Source organism: Oncorhynchus nerka, linkage group LG10 (genome assembly GCF_034236695.1).
Source record: "Oncorhynchus nerka isolate Pitt River linkage group LG10, Oner_Uvic_2.0, whole genome shotgun sequence".
Taxonomy (NCBI): domain Eukaryota; kingdom Metazoa; phylum Chordata; class Actinopteri; order Salmoniformes; family Salmonidae; genus Oncorhynchus; species Oncorhynchus nerka.
In genome coordinates, this window is record NC_088405.1 from 72843047 (window position 1) to 72860686 (window position 17640).

At 40.8% G+C, this 17640-nt stretch overlaps 2 protein-coding genes across 2 annotated transcripts; both read left to right on the plus strand.

Moving 5' to 3' along the window:
• Positions 1 to 251: 251 nt before the first annotated feature.
• Positions 252 to 6734, plus strand: LOC115104704 (uroplakin-3b-like). The gene is made up of 6 exons (XM_029626054.2): positions 252 to 466; positions 1572 to 1739; positions 1943 to 2177; positions 2363 to 2445; positions 2652 to 2781; positions 6430 to 6734. Exons 1-6 carry the CDS (start codon positions 397 to 399, stop codon positions 6497 to 6499), a joined length of 756 nt encoding a protein of 251 aa, XP_029481914.1. The 5' UTR covers positions 252 to 396; the 3' UTR covers positions 6500 to 6734.
• A 3610-nt stretch (positions 6735 to 10344) lies between these two features.
• On the plus strand, positions 10345 to 17294 carry psmg1 (proteasome (prosome, macropain) assembly chaperone 1). Its single transcript, XM_029628000.2, has 7 exons — positions 10345 to 10557; positions 10818 to 10927; positions 11590 to 11747; positions 15174 to 15236; positions 15376 to 15574; positions 15929 to 16059; positions 16536 to 17294. The coding sequence occupies exons 1-7, from the start codon at positions 10439 to 10441 to the stop codon at positions 16611 to 16613; spliced, it is 858 nt and encodes a 285-aa protein (XP_029483860.2). The 5' UTR covers positions 10345 to 10438; the 3' UTR covers positions 16614 to 17294.
• The last annotated feature ends 346 nt before the right edge of the window (positions 17295 to 17640 follow it).

Genomic DNA, 17640 nt, shown 5'->3' on the forward strand with positions numbered 1-17640 from the left:
GATAGCGTTTCTCTGGGAACTCCCACAGACTACTAGTGTAACACCTACAGTTTTAGGGTACTGTACATACTTATACTCATACTGGCATTTATTTATTTTGTAGGAATTTAGTAATCTTATATTATGATTGGAGACTTACGATTTAGTGGTTATAATTTAGCAAATGTAATTATACTTTAAAAGTTTTGTCCTTGACAAACGTTTGATAGCGTTTCCCTGGGAACTGTTAACTCCCACAGACTACTAACGTAACTTACACCTACAGTTTTAGTTCACCTGCACACACCACAGAGAAGGCACGGTAACTTACTGGAAAATATATTTTGTCGAGCGAAATACTAATAGTAGAAACATCGGGGGCACATTTTTGACAGTATCAACCCCAAAATATCTGCGATGTCTTGGACGTACATGTTATCATATACATCTATCTTAAGTGCAGTTATGTTCGGAGTCCGACCGCAAAGTAAGTGTTACAGCCAAGCCTATATGTTTCGGGGGAGGTAGTGATAACAAACATTGTCCAAGTTAATCTTTTAAATCTTTTAATATGCCGACATTTTTTGAATAGACCTAATACTTTATTTTATTCTAACCACCCTTCACGTATAAACAGGCTATCATGTTGAAAGAATGCTCTTAATTTAGTTTTTATTATATTTAAGTTATTGGAAATAGGCTATCACTAATAAAGATCAAAGTGTTACAAGACCCAAATCAATGTTTGATGATCGTAAACAGAATACTTAACAATACTTTATAGCTTTATGTAGCCATACTGGTTAGCGTATTTTATTAGCAGATTGAATGATTCGATTTGGTCTTATCAATATCAATTGCTAAGCTAAAATTGATAAATGCTGTTGATGTAGAACAGGTCATAGAATCGTTTTTAGGGCAGTTTTACTCCATAAATTATGCTTTTGGGCAACATTAAAAGAGCACGAACAGGTGAAGGATGGTTACTTGAATATAAGTGTTTGTTTTTAGTTGGATGTGTCCTTATTCCAAACATGCCCTTCAATATTTTTCGAAAGGAAAAATTCCTCTTGGATGATAAATAATAGGATAGACTGGTTTTTCAGGAAAATGGACATGGTGCTTTCTCCTGCTCAGGGTGCTTACCCCCACATGTTTTACTGTTCAACCTTAAGAGATGTTTGCAGTGCAAATGTTGTCTGTATACACCATGGCCTAGCTCCTCATTGAGCCACTACATGTGTGTGGGATTTTCACTATCCAAAACAAGAAATTAGATTTCTATGCACTTTTACTGCAGCATCAGAGATCAGTACAGCTAGTTATGATCTTAATAGTCACTGTAGTGAATACAATTATCCATATGAAAGTAATGACAATCTGAGAAAGCATAATTAGGCCTTTCTACAGTAATTATCATTTGAGCATGTATTGTCCTCCCATTGTCTGAGACTAGGGACAGATTCAATAATTTTGTAACATGACAAGACTGGGAGGAAAAACAAGAGTCATGTTTCTTATGCTCTCCCACAGATAGCATCCAAACCCTGTAGCAAAAAGTAGAAAATCGTTTTTCTGTTCTGTTTGTGTAGTTGTGTCTCTGGATTATATTCCTGAGATTCTCCCCTATGAGGCAAGCGGCAGGGTAACCAGCACTACCATTGTGCTGGGCCAGCCTCTGTGCTACTTCAACACACTGACCCAGCTCAAATGCAGTCAAAGCACCTGTCAAGTATGGGCTGCCATCGCCTCTGGACCAGGTAGGTCTCAACTGGATGTGGCAAAGTATTTAAAGACATTGAGGGACTGTATCTTAACTTTGATACAATCATTAATAAAGATTCATCCATCAGATTACAATTCCAGTGCAGCTAAATCAAAATCAAATCAGATACTAGATAGATGTACGATTGTCCAGCCCATTGATCATTTTGTCTTTTCTCATGGCCCTTTTGCACATCAGGCATCAACAACTTTGACATTGACAAGCTGGTAGCAGTACAGATCGTCAGTGCCTCTCCATACCCTATTGCCTTCAGCAGCCAGACTAATAGAATGTACTTTGTCACCAAATTGGGTCGCCCTAAGGACTTCCCCTGTGCCCAGTTGCCTGGCATCAAGTACTTCAGAGTAGGTGCGGAGGGCAACTGCACCAACACCAACTGCAATGGGATCCTACCTCCGGGTTCCACTGTCAGGTATCAATACCATAGCAATATACATCAAGGATGCTTTTGTCATTGACAGTCTTGAAAGCAACCGACTTTTAACAGCTAGGAATGTCTAAATCACAACTAATTGAAAAGTATAATTGATGGATTTGTTGTGGTCTTTTTAAGGTCAGTCCTGGTCATGTGTAAATATGTATTTTCTTATTTTTCAGGGTGAAGTACATCCTCATTGATCCAGTCTCCAGAGGAGTGGTCTCAGAGTCTAAATGGTCATATCCCATTTTTCTAACATCAAGTAAGATAAAGCCACTAAAATAAATTATGAACATTATTATTACACAGATATAGCCTATAATCAGCACAACATGTTTAACGGTTGTTACACTTGGGGGAGCTAATAGCCCTGGCCTGAATTGAAAATGGTTTATTGTGTTCCCTCTTAAAGGCAAATTTTACTCAGAGGTTAAAAAAAAAATATATATATATTCTCTGTCTGTGCAGCGAGGTCCTGGTCCTCCATAGATGAGTGGACAGGGAAGCGCTCTGGGGGAATGGTGGTCATCACAGTGATCTCTTCCTGTCTGCTGGCTGTCCTGCTACTGCTGCTGGGAGCTGTGCTCCTACTGGATGGGTGAGCCACACACGTATTTGACATTTTAGTCATTTAGCAGATGCTCTGATCGAGAGCGACTTAAAATTCATGCCATACAATACCATATCCAGAGTTTACCCTGGGATGTTTTTCAGCAGCGGGGGGCAAAGCTAGTAGGGGGATATTTGTTTTTGTAGAATGACTGTGAGAAGGTCACTTCTGGTGACTTTTTGCAAAGGACATTCTATTCCAAAATGTATGAAAATGTAATTATGTTGAACCAATCTGAAATATAATTTACCCTTTAAAAGCATTATAACCTGTAGCCCAAGTGATGCAGCATATATGTTTTAAATAATTAGGCTGCAGCATAGGGTTGCCCATCTAAATTGACCTAATTGAAAACCCCCAAAGGACTCTGAATGCATCAAAAGCTTTTAAAATGTCTTTAATTGCCACTGCTCACTCTGTTTGCTACAAATATACGTTGTAACTTGTCACTCTGAACTTAAGTGTGTGTGTGTGTGTGTGTGTGTGTGTGTGTGTGTGTGTGTGTACGTAGTACATACATACACACAGTTGAAGTTGGAAGTTTACATACACTTAGGTTGGAGTCCATTAACTTGTTTTTCAAACACTCCTTCTTATTTACAAACTATAGTTTTGGCATGTCAGTTAGGACATCTACTTGCATGACACAAGTAATTTTTCCAACAATTGTTTACAGACAGATTATTTCACTTATAATTCACTGTATCACAATTCCAGTGGGTCAGACATTTACATACACTAAGTTGACTATGCTTTTAAACAGCTTGGAAAATTCCAGAAAATTATCTAATTGCTTTAGAAGCTTCTGATAGGCTAATTGACATCAATTGAGTCAATAGGAGGTGTACCTGTGGATGTATTTCTAGGCCTACCTTCAAACTCAGTGCCTCTGCTTGACAAACAATAGTACGCAAGTATAAAACCATGGGACCACGCAGCCGTCATAACACTCAGGAAGGAGACGCGTTCTGTCTCCTAGAGATGAAAGTACTTTGGTGCGAAAAGTTCAAATCAATCCCAGAACAAAAGCAAAGGACCTTGTGAAGATGCTGGAGGAAACACTCAGCAAGGAAGAAGCCACTGCTCCAAAACTGCCATAAAAAAATCCAGACTATGGTTTGCAACTGCACATGGAGACAAAGATTGTACTTTTTGGAGAAATGTCTTCTGGTCTGATGAAACAAAAATAGAACTGTTTGGCCATAATGACCACCGTTATGTTTGGAGGAAAACGGGGGAGGCTTGCAAAGAACACCATCCCAACCGTGAAGAACGGGGATGGCAGCATCATGTTGTGGGGGTGCTTTGCTGCAAGAAGGACAGGTGCACTTCACAAAATAGATGGCATCATGAGGTAGGAAAATTATGTGGATATATTGAAGCAACATCTCAAGACATCAGTCAGGAAGTTAAAGCTTGGTCGCAAATGGGTCTTCCAAATGGGCAATGACCCCAAGCATACTTCCAAAGTTGTGGCAAAATGGCTTAAGGACAACAGTCAAGGTATTGGAGTGGCCATCACAAAGCCCTGACCTCAATCACATAGAAAATTTGTGGGCAGAGCTGAAAAAGCGTGTGCGAGCAAGAAGGCCTACAAACCTGACTCAGTTACACCAGCTCTGTCAGGAGGAATGGGCCGAAATTCACCCCACTTATTGTGGGAAGCTTGTGGAAGGCTACCCAAAAGGTTTGACCCAAGTTAAACAATTTAAAGGCAATGCTAAATGCTAAATAATTCTCTCTACTATTATTCTGACATTTCACATTCTTAAAATAAAGTGGTGATCCTAACTGACCTAAAACACTGAATTTTTACTGGGATTAAATGTCAGGAATTGTGAAAAACTGAGTTTAAATGTATTTGGCTAAGGTGTATGTAAACTTCTGACTTCAACGGTACATACAGTACTAGTCAAATGTTTGCACACACCTAATCATTCAAGGGTTTCTTTACTTTTACTATTTTTTACATTGTAGAATAAAAGTGAAGACATCAAAACTATGAAATAACACATGGAATCATGTAGTAACCAAAAAAGTGTTAAACAAATCAAAATACATTTTACAGTCTTCAAAGTAGTCACCCTTTGCCTTGATGACAGCTTTGCACACTTGTTATTCTATCAACCAGCTTCATGGGGAATGCTTTTCCGACAATCTTGAAGGAGTTCCCACATATGCTGAGCAATTGTTGGCTGCTTTTCCTTCACTCTGTGGTCCAACTCATCCCAAACCATCTCAATTGGGTTCAGGTCGGGTGATTGTGGAAGACATCATCTGATGCTGCACTCCATCACTCTCCTTCTCGTGACATAGCCCTTACACAGCCTCTAGGTGTGTTTTGGGTCATTGTCCTGTTGAAAAACAAATGATATTCCCACTAAGCGCAAACCAGATGGGATGGCGCTGCAGAATGCTGTGGTAGCCATGCTGGTTAAGAGTGCCTTGAATTCTAAATAAATCACTGACAGTGTCACCAGCAAAGCACCATCACACCTCCTCCATGCTTCACATGCAGAGGTCATCCGTTCACCTATTCTGCGTCTCACAAAGACACGGCGGTTGGAACCAACAATCTCAAATTTGGACTCATCAGACCGAAGGACAGATTTCCACTGGTCTAATGTCCATTGCTCGTGTCTCTTGGCACAAGCAAGTCTCTTCTTATTATTGGTGTCCTTTAGAAGGCCTGATTCAATCAGTCTCCTCTGAACAGTTGATGTTGAGATGTGTCTCTTACTTGAACTCTGTGAAGCATTTATTTGGGCTGTAATTTCTGAGGCTGGTAACTCTAATGAACTTATCCTCTGCAGTGGAGGTAACTCTGTGTCTTCCTTTCCTGTGGCGGTCCTCATAGCGCTTGATAGTTTCTTCAAGTGCAGTCACAAAAACCTTCAAAGTTCTTGAAATGTTCCGCATTGACTTACCTTCATGTCTTAAAGTAATGATGGACGGTCGTTTCTCTTTGCTTATTTTAGATGTTCTTGCCATAATATGGACTTCTGTATACTACCCCTACCTTGTCACAACACAACTGATTGGCGCAAACACAGTAAGGAGGAAAGAAATTCCACAAATTAACGTTTAACAAGGCACACCTTTTAATTGAAATGCATTTCAGGTGACTACCTCATGAAGCTGGTTGATGCTGGTGCAAAGCTTTCATCAAGGCAAAGGGTGGCAACTTTGAAGAATCTTAGATATAAAATATATTTTGATTTGTTTAACACTTTTTTGGTTACTACATGATTCCATATGTGTTATTTCATAGATTTGATGTCTTCACTATTATTCTACAATGTAGAAAAGAGTAAAAAATAAAGAAAAACCCTGTAATGAGTAGGTGTGCCAAACTTTTGAATGGTAATGTATATATTGAAAATGTTTTATATTTATTAGATTTTGGGGAGTGGCGTCAACATGCTAAATGAATATTGAGGATACACTGCTATACCATAGTAGCACATATCCTAGGAAATAGAATCTTCACCCTACCTTGCTCAACACAAAAATGACTTCAAGGCACTGGCAGCATTGGGGTTAGAAATGACAAAAATGTTGTATTGACCTGAGAATGTGGTTGCATATAAACATGTCAGCCTTATGAGAAACGTTGTGCTTCCTGCCTTTCCACAGTTTGGGATCATTCCGTGGAGGCCATGACATCACCACTGGACCTGGGATACTGGGACAATACTCATACTAACTTCCTCCACTCTCAGTACAGCACTCCTCAAGACATTTCTGTGACCATTGATGTGGACACTTCACTGTGCATCTAGCAGAGACCTAGGATGGAAAGATACATATGGTTAAACCTTATGTTAATGTTCTGATGCCATTTCTACATGAACATTGCCTTGCAAAAGTTTTCAGACCCCTTGGATTTTTTCACATAATTTCTGTGTTACAAAGTGGGATTAAAATATATGTAATTGTCATTTTTTGTTAACAATCTACACAAAATACTCTGTCAAAGTCGAAGAAAAATGCAAACATTTCTTAAAGATTATTAATCAAATGTAGATAGACGTTGCATCAGTATTCACCTCCCTGAGTCCATACACATTAGAAACACATTTGACAGCGATAACAGCTGTGAGTCTTCTTGGGTAAGTCTCTAAGAGCTTTGCACACCTGGAATGTGCAATATTTGCATATTATTATTTTCAAAATTCTTCAAGCTCTGTCAGAATAGTGGCTAAACAGCCATTTTCTTTCCATAGTATTTCAAGCAGATCTAAGTGAAAACTGTAACTTGGCCACTTAGGAATATTCACTGACTTCTTAGTAAGCAACTCCAGTGTAGATTTGGCTTTGTGTTGTAGTTTATTGTCCTGCTGAAAGGTGAAATCCTCTCACAGCTTAACTCCATCCCGTTTAATTTTATCCTGAAAAACTCCCCAATATTTGCCGATGCAACCACCACCATGCTTGAAAATAAGGAGGCAGTTACTCAGTAATGTGTTGCATTTAGGCCAGAAAGTGTATTCCTTTACCAGGTTAATGTCCTTGTCCCATCGTGCTCTAGCGACTCCTGTGGCGGGCTGTGCGCATGCACGCTGACATGGTTAACAGTTGGACGGTGTTTCCTCCGACACATTGGGGCGACTGGCTTCCGGGTTAAGCGAGCAGTGTGTCAAGAAGCAGTGCGGCTTGGCAGGGTCGTGCTTCGGGAGGACACATGGCTCTCGAACCTTCACCTCTCCCGAGTCCGTACGGGAGTTGCGGCAATGGGACAAGACTATCTACCAATTTTGGGGTAAAAAGTAAAAGAAATTAAATAATAATATCGGTCTGATCTAAGGGTAAGCTTTTCACCCACAGTAAGCACATGGATTTTATATTATCTAATCTACCTATAAGACAGATGGGTTCCAGCAGAGCTATAATGCCTATTGAAAGTCTACACGCTCCTTGCACAGTTGTCACATTTCGCGGCCTTGAAAAAATATATATAGAAACTTTTCCTAATTAATTAAAAATAGTAGGTGAAGTCGGAGTTCATCATGTGGGAGCTCAGAAATGATAGACTAGTTTACCACTAGTTGGAGGGGTGTTCAAGTGGATTTTTCCCAGTCGTATGCTCGTATTTAAGAATTGACTAGACATTATGAACACAGCAAAAATATCCTCTGGAACCCTCTTCCCAATAGGTAAAGGTCCGAAACTTCTGTGCATGTGTGAGATTCTCTACTTTACGCACAGATTTGAATAAGATTCTACCTACTTTGCACTACTGTTGGGGAAACATACAGTATATCATAAATGTTTTGTTGTTGTGCATTTTACCCCCTTTTTTCTCCACAATTTCGTGATATCCAATTGCCTCAAGCACAGCGATGCAGTGCCTTAGAAGGCTGCACCTCTCAGGTGGCATTCCATTGTTTTTGTCAAAATTGCTCAAGCTCAGTGGTTGGGAATCATTGATGTACAGAAATATTCAAAACTTGTCTCTGATTTTCAAGCAGATTTAAATCAGGACTGAGTCTGGACCACTCAACAGCACTTGGAAAACCATTTGGGTGTGTCTTTGTCATTAAAATGTGTATTGTCTCGCTGAAAAATAAAACTCCACCCAGGGGTATATTCAGAAGTCTGAGGCAGGTTTTCCTCTAACTTTTTACATGGGTTTTGCTTATTTCATATTTCTTTTGATCCTAACAAACTCCCTTGTCCCTGCTGGTGACACGCATACCAATAACATGATGCTGCTACCACAATAATTGAAAATACAGAGTATCAACAACATTACATTCACTCCACATTACTGGACTGTATGAAAATATGTGAAAAGATAGTTTGTGTTTAAAAAGTTTGTGTTTAAAAAAATTACACTCCAAATAATCTATTCTGTTTGCAACAAGGCTGTTAAGTAATACTAAAAGACAACATGGAGGAAGTGAACATTTAGGTCTAAATGTAAAAACTTCAGATGTGATGGGTTAAATCCAATACAACACAGAGTGAAACCTGTATTTTCAAGTATTGTGGTGGCAGCATCATGTTATGGGTATGCTTGCCACCGGCAGGGACTTGGGAGTTGTCTGAATATCTAACCCTGGGATAGAGCGGGACAATTACACACATTTTTCTGCCAAAAACAGACCAGAATGGCTTTCCAAGTTGTGTTGCTTAGTGCTTGAGTCTCAGTCCTGACTTAAATTTGCTTGAAAATCACAGACAATGTTTGAATATTGCAGTCCATCAATGATTCCTAACCAAATTCAGCCTACTGAGCTTGAGCAATGTTGACAAAACTAATCGATATACAGTATTTTTTACTCTAAAAGTTGTGCAAAGTTGTTAGAATCTTATTCTAAATGATTCACAGCTGTAATGGCATTCACAGCTGTAATGGCTGCCTGAGGTGCTTCCACCATCACAAAATATTAATGATTGGGTGTGAGAACATACACAATCAAGACATCATAGTTAAAAATAATAATACTAATTGGAAAATGCTCTATAATTTTCTTTCACTTTGAAAATGTCAAGTAGGTTGTGTAGATCGGTAGCAAAAGCTTTACCCGTTTTAGATTTAAATTAAGGCAGCAAAATGTGACTGCAAGAGGTGTAGACTTTCACTAGCGACTGTATATTTTGTTACACTCCAGCACGATAGGCGGTGATAGAGGTACCTGTCGCGTTGAACTCAAGGGAAAAACTGAGAAAAAGAAAACGAAGGAAGTACACACGAGGAATCGTCAACGTTACTTTTTTTTGTGTGTGACTTTTTAATTTTTTTATTAATATCAAATCAATACATAAAGCACATGAGGGAACACAAGCATACATAGATTACAAACAATGGACATTCGAGCTAGGGGGTACAATATCACATTACAATTACACAAGGACATGCATATACTTACAATTCTAACAGCTTTTTTGTTAGTAGAGCATTTAACCGTCTTAAAATACAGTTCAATTTCTTTTTGTAGGGCACTAAAATGTGGTTTTCTGTTTGTAAATTTACATTTGTGTATATGAAATTTGGCCAAAAGAATAATGAAATGAGTTACATAAAAATGTTTCAGCTTATTTCTATTGTATGTAAAGAATCCAAACATCTCTCCACAATAGTGTAAAATCTTCGTAAATGTGTTCAATTATAAACCTACTGATGTCTTGCCAGTTTCTTACATGCATATAATGCCAAAAAAGATGCAACACTGTTTCTGGGTGGTCATTACAAAAGGACCAATTTGAGTTGATGTTTTCCTTAAACTTCTTCATATAGTAGTTGGCAGGATAATATTTATGAATAATTTTAAAGGAAACTTCCTTAATTTTGTTAACAAGTAAACAACAAACAAACAAACAAACAACAAAATGTGTGTGGCAACATCCAAACTTTTTTCAGTCAATTTGAGTAACGTTATTGTGTATTCCACCCAATGATCACAACGTCATTTAGCAACAAATCGACCTGCCTCTAGCAACTTCCCCTGAAAATCAGTTGGCAACACTGCTCTCCTCGCCTCTTTCTCAAACCCCATTGGATGAGAAAACCAGCTGGTCCAGACCTTCTGACCTGCTCCTCCAATGTGTTTTGAGAATGAGGAGAGACGACGCGTGGAGAGACAATTGAGATTCTCCCATTTTTTGTCAGCACGGTCATCTAGCTAGCTACAGTCATACAATGGCAACGTTTTTCGGAGAGGTTTTATCTGTGTACTCGCGTGCAGTCGAAGAAGACGACGATGATCTGGATGATGAAAACGAAGATGAGCGAATTCACAGAGAGATAGAAGAAAAGAGGTAGCTAAGCTAGCTAACGACTCACAAACTGCACGCTATTGAGCTTTCAGTTTCACTTGGCAACTAGTTAGCGAAGGCTTTGAAATGGTTCGCGTTTGTAGCTTATGCAGTAGATGGTTATTTTGAAATATCCATCGCTTGTCAATAAAATAACATGTCATCTGTTCTCAACTGTACACAACTCATTTTATTATTTCAATACGTTAGTACACGGTGACTAAGTGTACAGTTTTTGACTGACTGGTGTTCTGGTTCAACAGGGAGGTCCATATTGTGTGGTGCCCTGAAGTCGCACAATCACTTGAGGACTCTGGCAGCAACAAATTGCAATGCTCAGACCTCATCATTGCCGTGGGCACTAATGCTGCAGGTAAGCTCTCGAGTGGCGCAGCGGACAAAAGTACTGCATCTCGGTGCTAGAGGCGTCACTACAGACCATGTTTCGATTCCAAGCTGTGTCACAACTGGTCGTGATTGGGAGACCCGTAGGGCGGCGCACAATTTGCCCAGAGTCGTCCGGGTTAGGCCGTCATTGTAAATAAGAATTTGTTCTTAAACTGACTTGCCTAGTTAAATAAAAGCTCACCTGTGACGACTGGGGTGTATCCATTAGTCGGATTCCGTTGTAAAACGTTTTTTTTTTTTTTTTTACAACAAACAGTTTACTCAACGCTCTTCAAAATGTGAAAAGCTGTTGAGTCCTGTTTTGTTCTTAAACGGAAGTTGTAGTTCAGTCACCTCTCTTAAAAAACAAAGTGACTGGCGGAAGGAACCCTATGGATTTCACTTTGGAGTATGGAAGATTTTGTAATTTATAGATGTGCAGCTTGTGCCAAGCGTTCTGCAGACTATTGGGATGGACATGGCAACGCATGAAAACCATACTTTTAAAATTAACTACAACTTCCGTTTAAGAACGAAATGCAACCAAACAGCTTCCTGTCAAGTTTTGCAACAGAATCCGACTAATGAATACACTCCTGGTCTAACTCTTTCTCTCAAGGAATGAAAATTCTCTCTTATTGTTTTCAGGATTTCTGTCTGCATATGTGTTGAACACTGAAAGCTGGGATGCAGTGGGCCATGTGTCACTATGGAATGAGAGGAGTAGGGGCTCCAGTAGACAGAGCATTGCCCAACTGCCTGGAGAGCCAGCCTGTCTCTTCTACCGACACAGGGACAACCCAGCAGTGAGTGGCTGATCAAACACAATGCACACCAACAATTGTACATAGGATACACTTAAAGGTCTAAGCCTAGTCCAAACCACAACGGCCCATCGTTCAGAAGCCTGTGTTTGGACACTAGTCTGTTGCAGCATTAATCCATCTGCTCAGTGCCAAGCAGAGAGGCATATGGTCCTGTTTGTTGGTATGACTCAACCAGGGATCGATCTTCCAATTTCAGGATGGACACTAACCACAAGGCCACTGAGTTGGTATACAAATTAAACTGAGACGCAGTGATGTGACGTTGCAACGAGCAGTAGGATGAACCGCAAATATTGCAGATGAGCGCTATGTCAGACATTGCACTTTCCAAAAATAAAGACACGTGCGCTTCACACTGCTGCAATATTATAGCTGCGGGATAAAAACAGAAGTTAAGCCTTGCGCTTCACCTTCATAAATGTTTCTGAATTGCTGACTCTACCTTTAAAGGTGTGTTCCAGCAATATTTTCATTGCTACTGTAGTCAGTGACTCAGCGATTATAGCAGATTCTGTAAAGCAGTGGTCACCAACCTTTCGTGAGCTGAGATCACTTTGTCAAAATGCAGGCTGTGATAAAAAAAATCATGACTTCATCCTAAGCCTATGCAACCTTCATCCTAAGCCTATCAAAATCAGTGTAGCAGTGAGGTTTGTGCATAGGCTATAAGCTCAATACGTTCTCAATGCATATAGACTATTCTTGAATTGCCCTGCCAATGTCGTGCTTCTCAGACCATTTAAAAAAATATATATTTCAAAACCTGAGGTATATGATCCCACTGGTAATAGATCATTTGTAGCATTACTAATTGAAATGGTTTATTTTACTGGACTGATGGTGCCTGCATCTGATGGTCAGTCTCAGCAGAGGGTGGGTTTTGTGAGAGGCTACCTCTGATGGTTTTCTGACTCATGCACCAATTCATGTTACTCATATGATCAGAGAACGTGAAATAGGCTACTCCTCGATATTAGAAAGGCAAGCCGCTAATAGCGACGCAAGTCTCAATACATTTTGTAGTGCGAGTGGATCAAATAAAATGTTATTCGTCACATGCGCCGAATGCAACAGGTGTAGACCTTACAGTGAAATGCATACTTACAAGCCCTTAACCAACAATGCAGTTTTAAGAAAAAATACCTCTGTAGTGGCTTGCGGTCGGAGGCCGAGCAGTTGCCATACCAGGCAGTGATGCAACCATGCTCTCGATGGTGCAGCTGTAGAACCATTTGATGACCCATGCCAAATCTTTTCAGTCTCTTTAGGGGGAATATGTTTTGTCATGCCCTCTTCACGACTGTCTTGGTGTGCCTGGACCATGTTAGTTTGTTGGTGATGTGGACACCAAGGAACTTGAAGTTCTCAACCTGCTCCACTACAGCCCCGTCGATTAAAATGGGGGAGTGCTCGGCCCACTTTTTCCTGTAGTCCACCATCTCCTTTGTCTTGATCACGTTGAGGGAGAGGTTGTTGTTCTGGCACCACACGGCCAGGTCTCTGACCTCCTCCCTATAGGTTGTCTCGTCGTTGTCGGTGATTAGCAAACTTAATGATGGTGTTGGAGTCGTCCTTGGCCATGCAGTCATGAGTGAACAGGGAGTATAGGAGGGGACTGAGCACGCACCCATGAGTGGCCCCCGTGTTCAGGATCAGCATGGCGGCTGTGTTGTTACCTACCCTTACCACCTAGTGCGGCCCGTCAGGAAGTCCAGGATCCAGGTGCAGTGGGGGGTGTTTAGTCCCAGGATCCTTAGCTTAGTGATGAGCTTTGAGGGCACTATGGTGTTGAACACTGAGCTGTAGTCAATGAAGAGCATTCTCACATAGGTCTTCCTTTTGTCTAGGGGTGAAAGGGCAGTGTGGAGTGCAATGGAGATTGTATCATCTGTGGATCTGTTGGGGCGGTATGCAAATTGGAGTGGATGTAGGGTTTCTGGCATAATGGTGTTGATGTAAACCATGACCAGCCTTTCAAAGCACTTCATGGCTACAGACGTGAGTGCTACGGGTCAGTAGTCATTTAGGCAGGTTACCTTAGTGTTCTTGGACACAGGGACTATGGCGGTCAGCTTGAAACATGTTGGTATTACAGACTCAGACAGGGAGAGGTTGAAAATGTCAGTGAAGACACTTGCAAGCTGGTCAGCGCATGCTATGAGTAAGCATGATCAGACAGTCGTCCGGAACAGCTCATGCTCTCATGCATACTTCAGTGTTACTTGCCTCGAAGCGAGCATAGAACTAAATTAGCTTGTCTGGTATTCTCATGTCACTGGGCAGCTTTCGGCTGTGCTTCCCTTTGTAGTCTGTAATAGTTTGCAAGCCCTGCCACATCCGACGAGCGTCGGAGCCGGTTTAGTACGATTCGATCTTAGTCCTGTGTTGACGCTTTGCCTGTTTGATGGTTTTGTCGGAGGGTGTAGCGGGATTTCTTATAAGCTTCTGGGTTAGAGTCCCACTCCTTGAAACCGGCAGCTCTACCCTTTAGCTCAGTGCGAATGTTGCCTGTAATCTATGGCTTCTGGTTGAGGTATATACGTACAGTCACTGTGGGAACGACGTCATCAATGGCCTTATTGATGAAGCCATTGTCTGATGTGTTGTACTCCTCAATGCATCGGAAGAATCCCGGAACATTTTCCAGTCCGTGCTAGCAAAACAGTCCTGTAGCTTAGCATCTGCTTCACCTGACCACTTTCTTATTGACCAGTCACTGGAGCTTCACTGGGAGGTTTATTTTATGACTTGTAAATGTGACAGTGCTGAATAAAACAGCAGCCCTTTGCTGTATTTTTTGACAGGTTGTAGTCATGATTGCTAATGTTTTGAAATCTCACACTGAGTCAACTATCAGCTTCGCTGTGGGCTTGTGGAAGCTCCAGACATGGTGATCTGAGCTATCTGATTGGCCAGTGGTAGACCTATGGGTGTACTTAATTTGCTCCCCGGGCGAGTAGAGTTTGTACCGTCAGACACATGAAATGGTTCAAATGGGAACACTACAATACCCGGTGTGAAGGGAAGTTGAATCAAGTGCACCTACCACAAACAGTGCAAAACTCATTTAAAAAATAGTAACTTGAGGCTTTATCGTTGGGCTTCTTTTTTTTAAATGCCAGCTGTACAGTGTTAACTCTGACACATTGGTGCTACTGGCTTCCGGGTTAAGCGAGCAGTGTCAAGCAGTGCGGGTTGTGTATTGGAGGACGCATGGCTCTCAACCATTGCCCCTCCTGAGTCTCTCTGGGGGTTGTAGCTATTGGACAAGACTGTAACTACCAATTCGATATCCTAAAAGTGGGGAGAAAAAGGGGTAAAAAGTGTTTAAAAAACAAGGAAAGCCTTGCGATCGACTGGTTGGTGACGACTGCTTTAAAGTATATTCTTGTGTTGCTTTTGAAGGTCCTGGTCTGCCAAAGCACTTGTTACATTGCGGAGGACCAACTGTTTCAATGGACAGAAAAGGTAATGCTCTTGTGATTTTATAGATGCCTTAGAGGTTCAGGTTGCCCACTGCTTGATATGACTATAAGTAGATGTGACTGTAAAAGTACTCGTCAACAATGACTACTTATCTTTCTCCCTCCCTTCCCTCTGGTTCTAGGTGTTTGGCTGCCTCCAGAAGAGAGGGCTCAGTGTGATGGTGCTGTCGGACAGCCCTGTGGCTGAGTACAAAACGCCAGACTACCTCTACGGTAGCGCTGTCCCTTTCCTACGCTCCCTCAAGAGCAGTGCCTCCAAGGGCCAGGCCCTCTGCCCTGCACTAGAACAGCCAAACATCCTCACTGGACTGCCAGCTGCAGGTACCACCATACTGATGTCTTTGATTCCCTGGGTTGAAGTCTTCCATTTAATTCCACGTAATTAAATAATGGACTATTTTCAATTCATTAAATTGATCGACTTTGAAATGGAATTTGCCCCCAACCATGTTCAGGCATGTATTATTTGCGCAAAAGCACTTGCATTAACGGAACATGATTTAATTTGTCAAAGATTCTTGCCATATCATGCATATTAGCCAATTTGCTGAATTTGTCATTATTTCTCCTTAGGACCTTTCTATGGATTACATTATGGTTATTTTTGGTTAATTTCTGCTTCCTTTTCACACAGAATAACCCAAATACTAAAATGGATCTCTATTCTTTCCTCAGTACTGAGCCACTGCCAAGTCCATCAGATTCCAGCTGTTCTGTACCAATGCTACACTGATGTCATCAGCCCAGACTCTATCACCATGGAAACCTACAAACCTGCCCTGTTGTGTCTAAGCAAGTTGGTCAAGGTGAGCGAATACATTGTAGAGCAGGGAGCAGAACATTTTTGCGCTTTAAATTGGATTTCCTAAAATTCTGCCCATTTTGCTGTGGGGTGGAGAGAAGACTTTGCAGTTTTATAACTCATTTCCTGCAGTTCTAGACATTTTGCCATAAGATGGAGGCAAATGTTAGCAGTTTTCAATATAACTGATGAACAATGGGGCCTATCCCAGTCAGTAATTCGACCATGCTTACTACAAGTCTAGCGGCCAGCTATCAAAACTAACTTACCGATCAAACAAATGTAGCTTACAACCACATTTCGAAATTGCAGCTTTTGTATTCTAACTCAACGTTAAGTTGCAACCCCGACTAAGTCATCCCAGTATCTGTATCAATGTCCTAATGGTAGCTATTCATCACTGTTCAGGGTTCTCAAAAGCTTTGTCTTTTGCTGATCTCTCTTTCTCTCTCCCTCTCTCTCCCCACATTTTACCTCCAGTTGGAGCCTTGTCTGAGCGCTGACGTCCTCCGAAAGTTTGCCATAATCACTGAGGCTCAGAGTAATCTGTATACTTAAATGTAGAAGATGTATTTGTAGTGAACAGGCTCTGTATTTGTCTTTTACCTAATGAACAGGTTCACTTTATTTGAACCAAATCTGTATTTTGGATGTATATGGCATTTTATAGAAGTGTCCAGACACTTTTTTGCAATTTCACTTGGTTTTGAGAAACTTACCCCACCAGCCATAGAGTTCCTCATGCTCGTTCTGCAGTTGCACAGATATAACATGAACAAAAGCTCCAAAAACACCCAAATATGTCCTTTTAAAAACAGCATTGCTCTCAGTATAACGATGCAGGTCTTTAGACGTCATTACAAACTTTAAATTCTAATTTGTTGGACTCAAGCGATACTTCTCCGTGTAGGCCTTCTCCGGGCATTGCTCAAGACCTGCATTGCTATACTGAGAGCATTACCGTTTCTAAAAGGATGTATTTGGGTGTTTTTGGAGAGTTTGTTCATGTTTTATCTGTGACCCTGCAACTGCAGAACAAGCATGATGAAGTTTATCACCAGTGGGGTAAGTTTGTCAAAACCAAGTGAAATAAAAAATGTTTGGACATTTCCATAACATTCCATTTACAAAAAAAGTTAACCTTTTCATTTAAACTGTAAAATAATATGTAAGTAATGTTTTAATTTGGAAGAAGTGAAGGGCACCTTCATTGAAAATAAAAAGGTGCAACACTCAGCATTTAAAAACTCCTTGTTTTATTTAAGCAAAGTTAAAAAGCTTGATGTTTCTGCCATCAACCTAGTTCTGAGGAAGGCCATTGATGGCTGAAAAATCAAGCATTTTTACTTAGGATGTTAAGTCTCCTATATGAGGCACTTTGCATGGCTCTGGAGCAATTCCGACTGACAGTTTGGTGTACGAGGCGCTGTTTGAATGTCATAGGGACCTGTGCCTCATAGTGCCCACTCTCGCTCAGTGGACCCGACATTTGCAAAGGGAGCGACATGTCACATTTTCTGCCCTATTCAGACTCTTTCAGACCCTATTCAGCTCTTCCTCTGAGTAACTGATACATATATAAAAG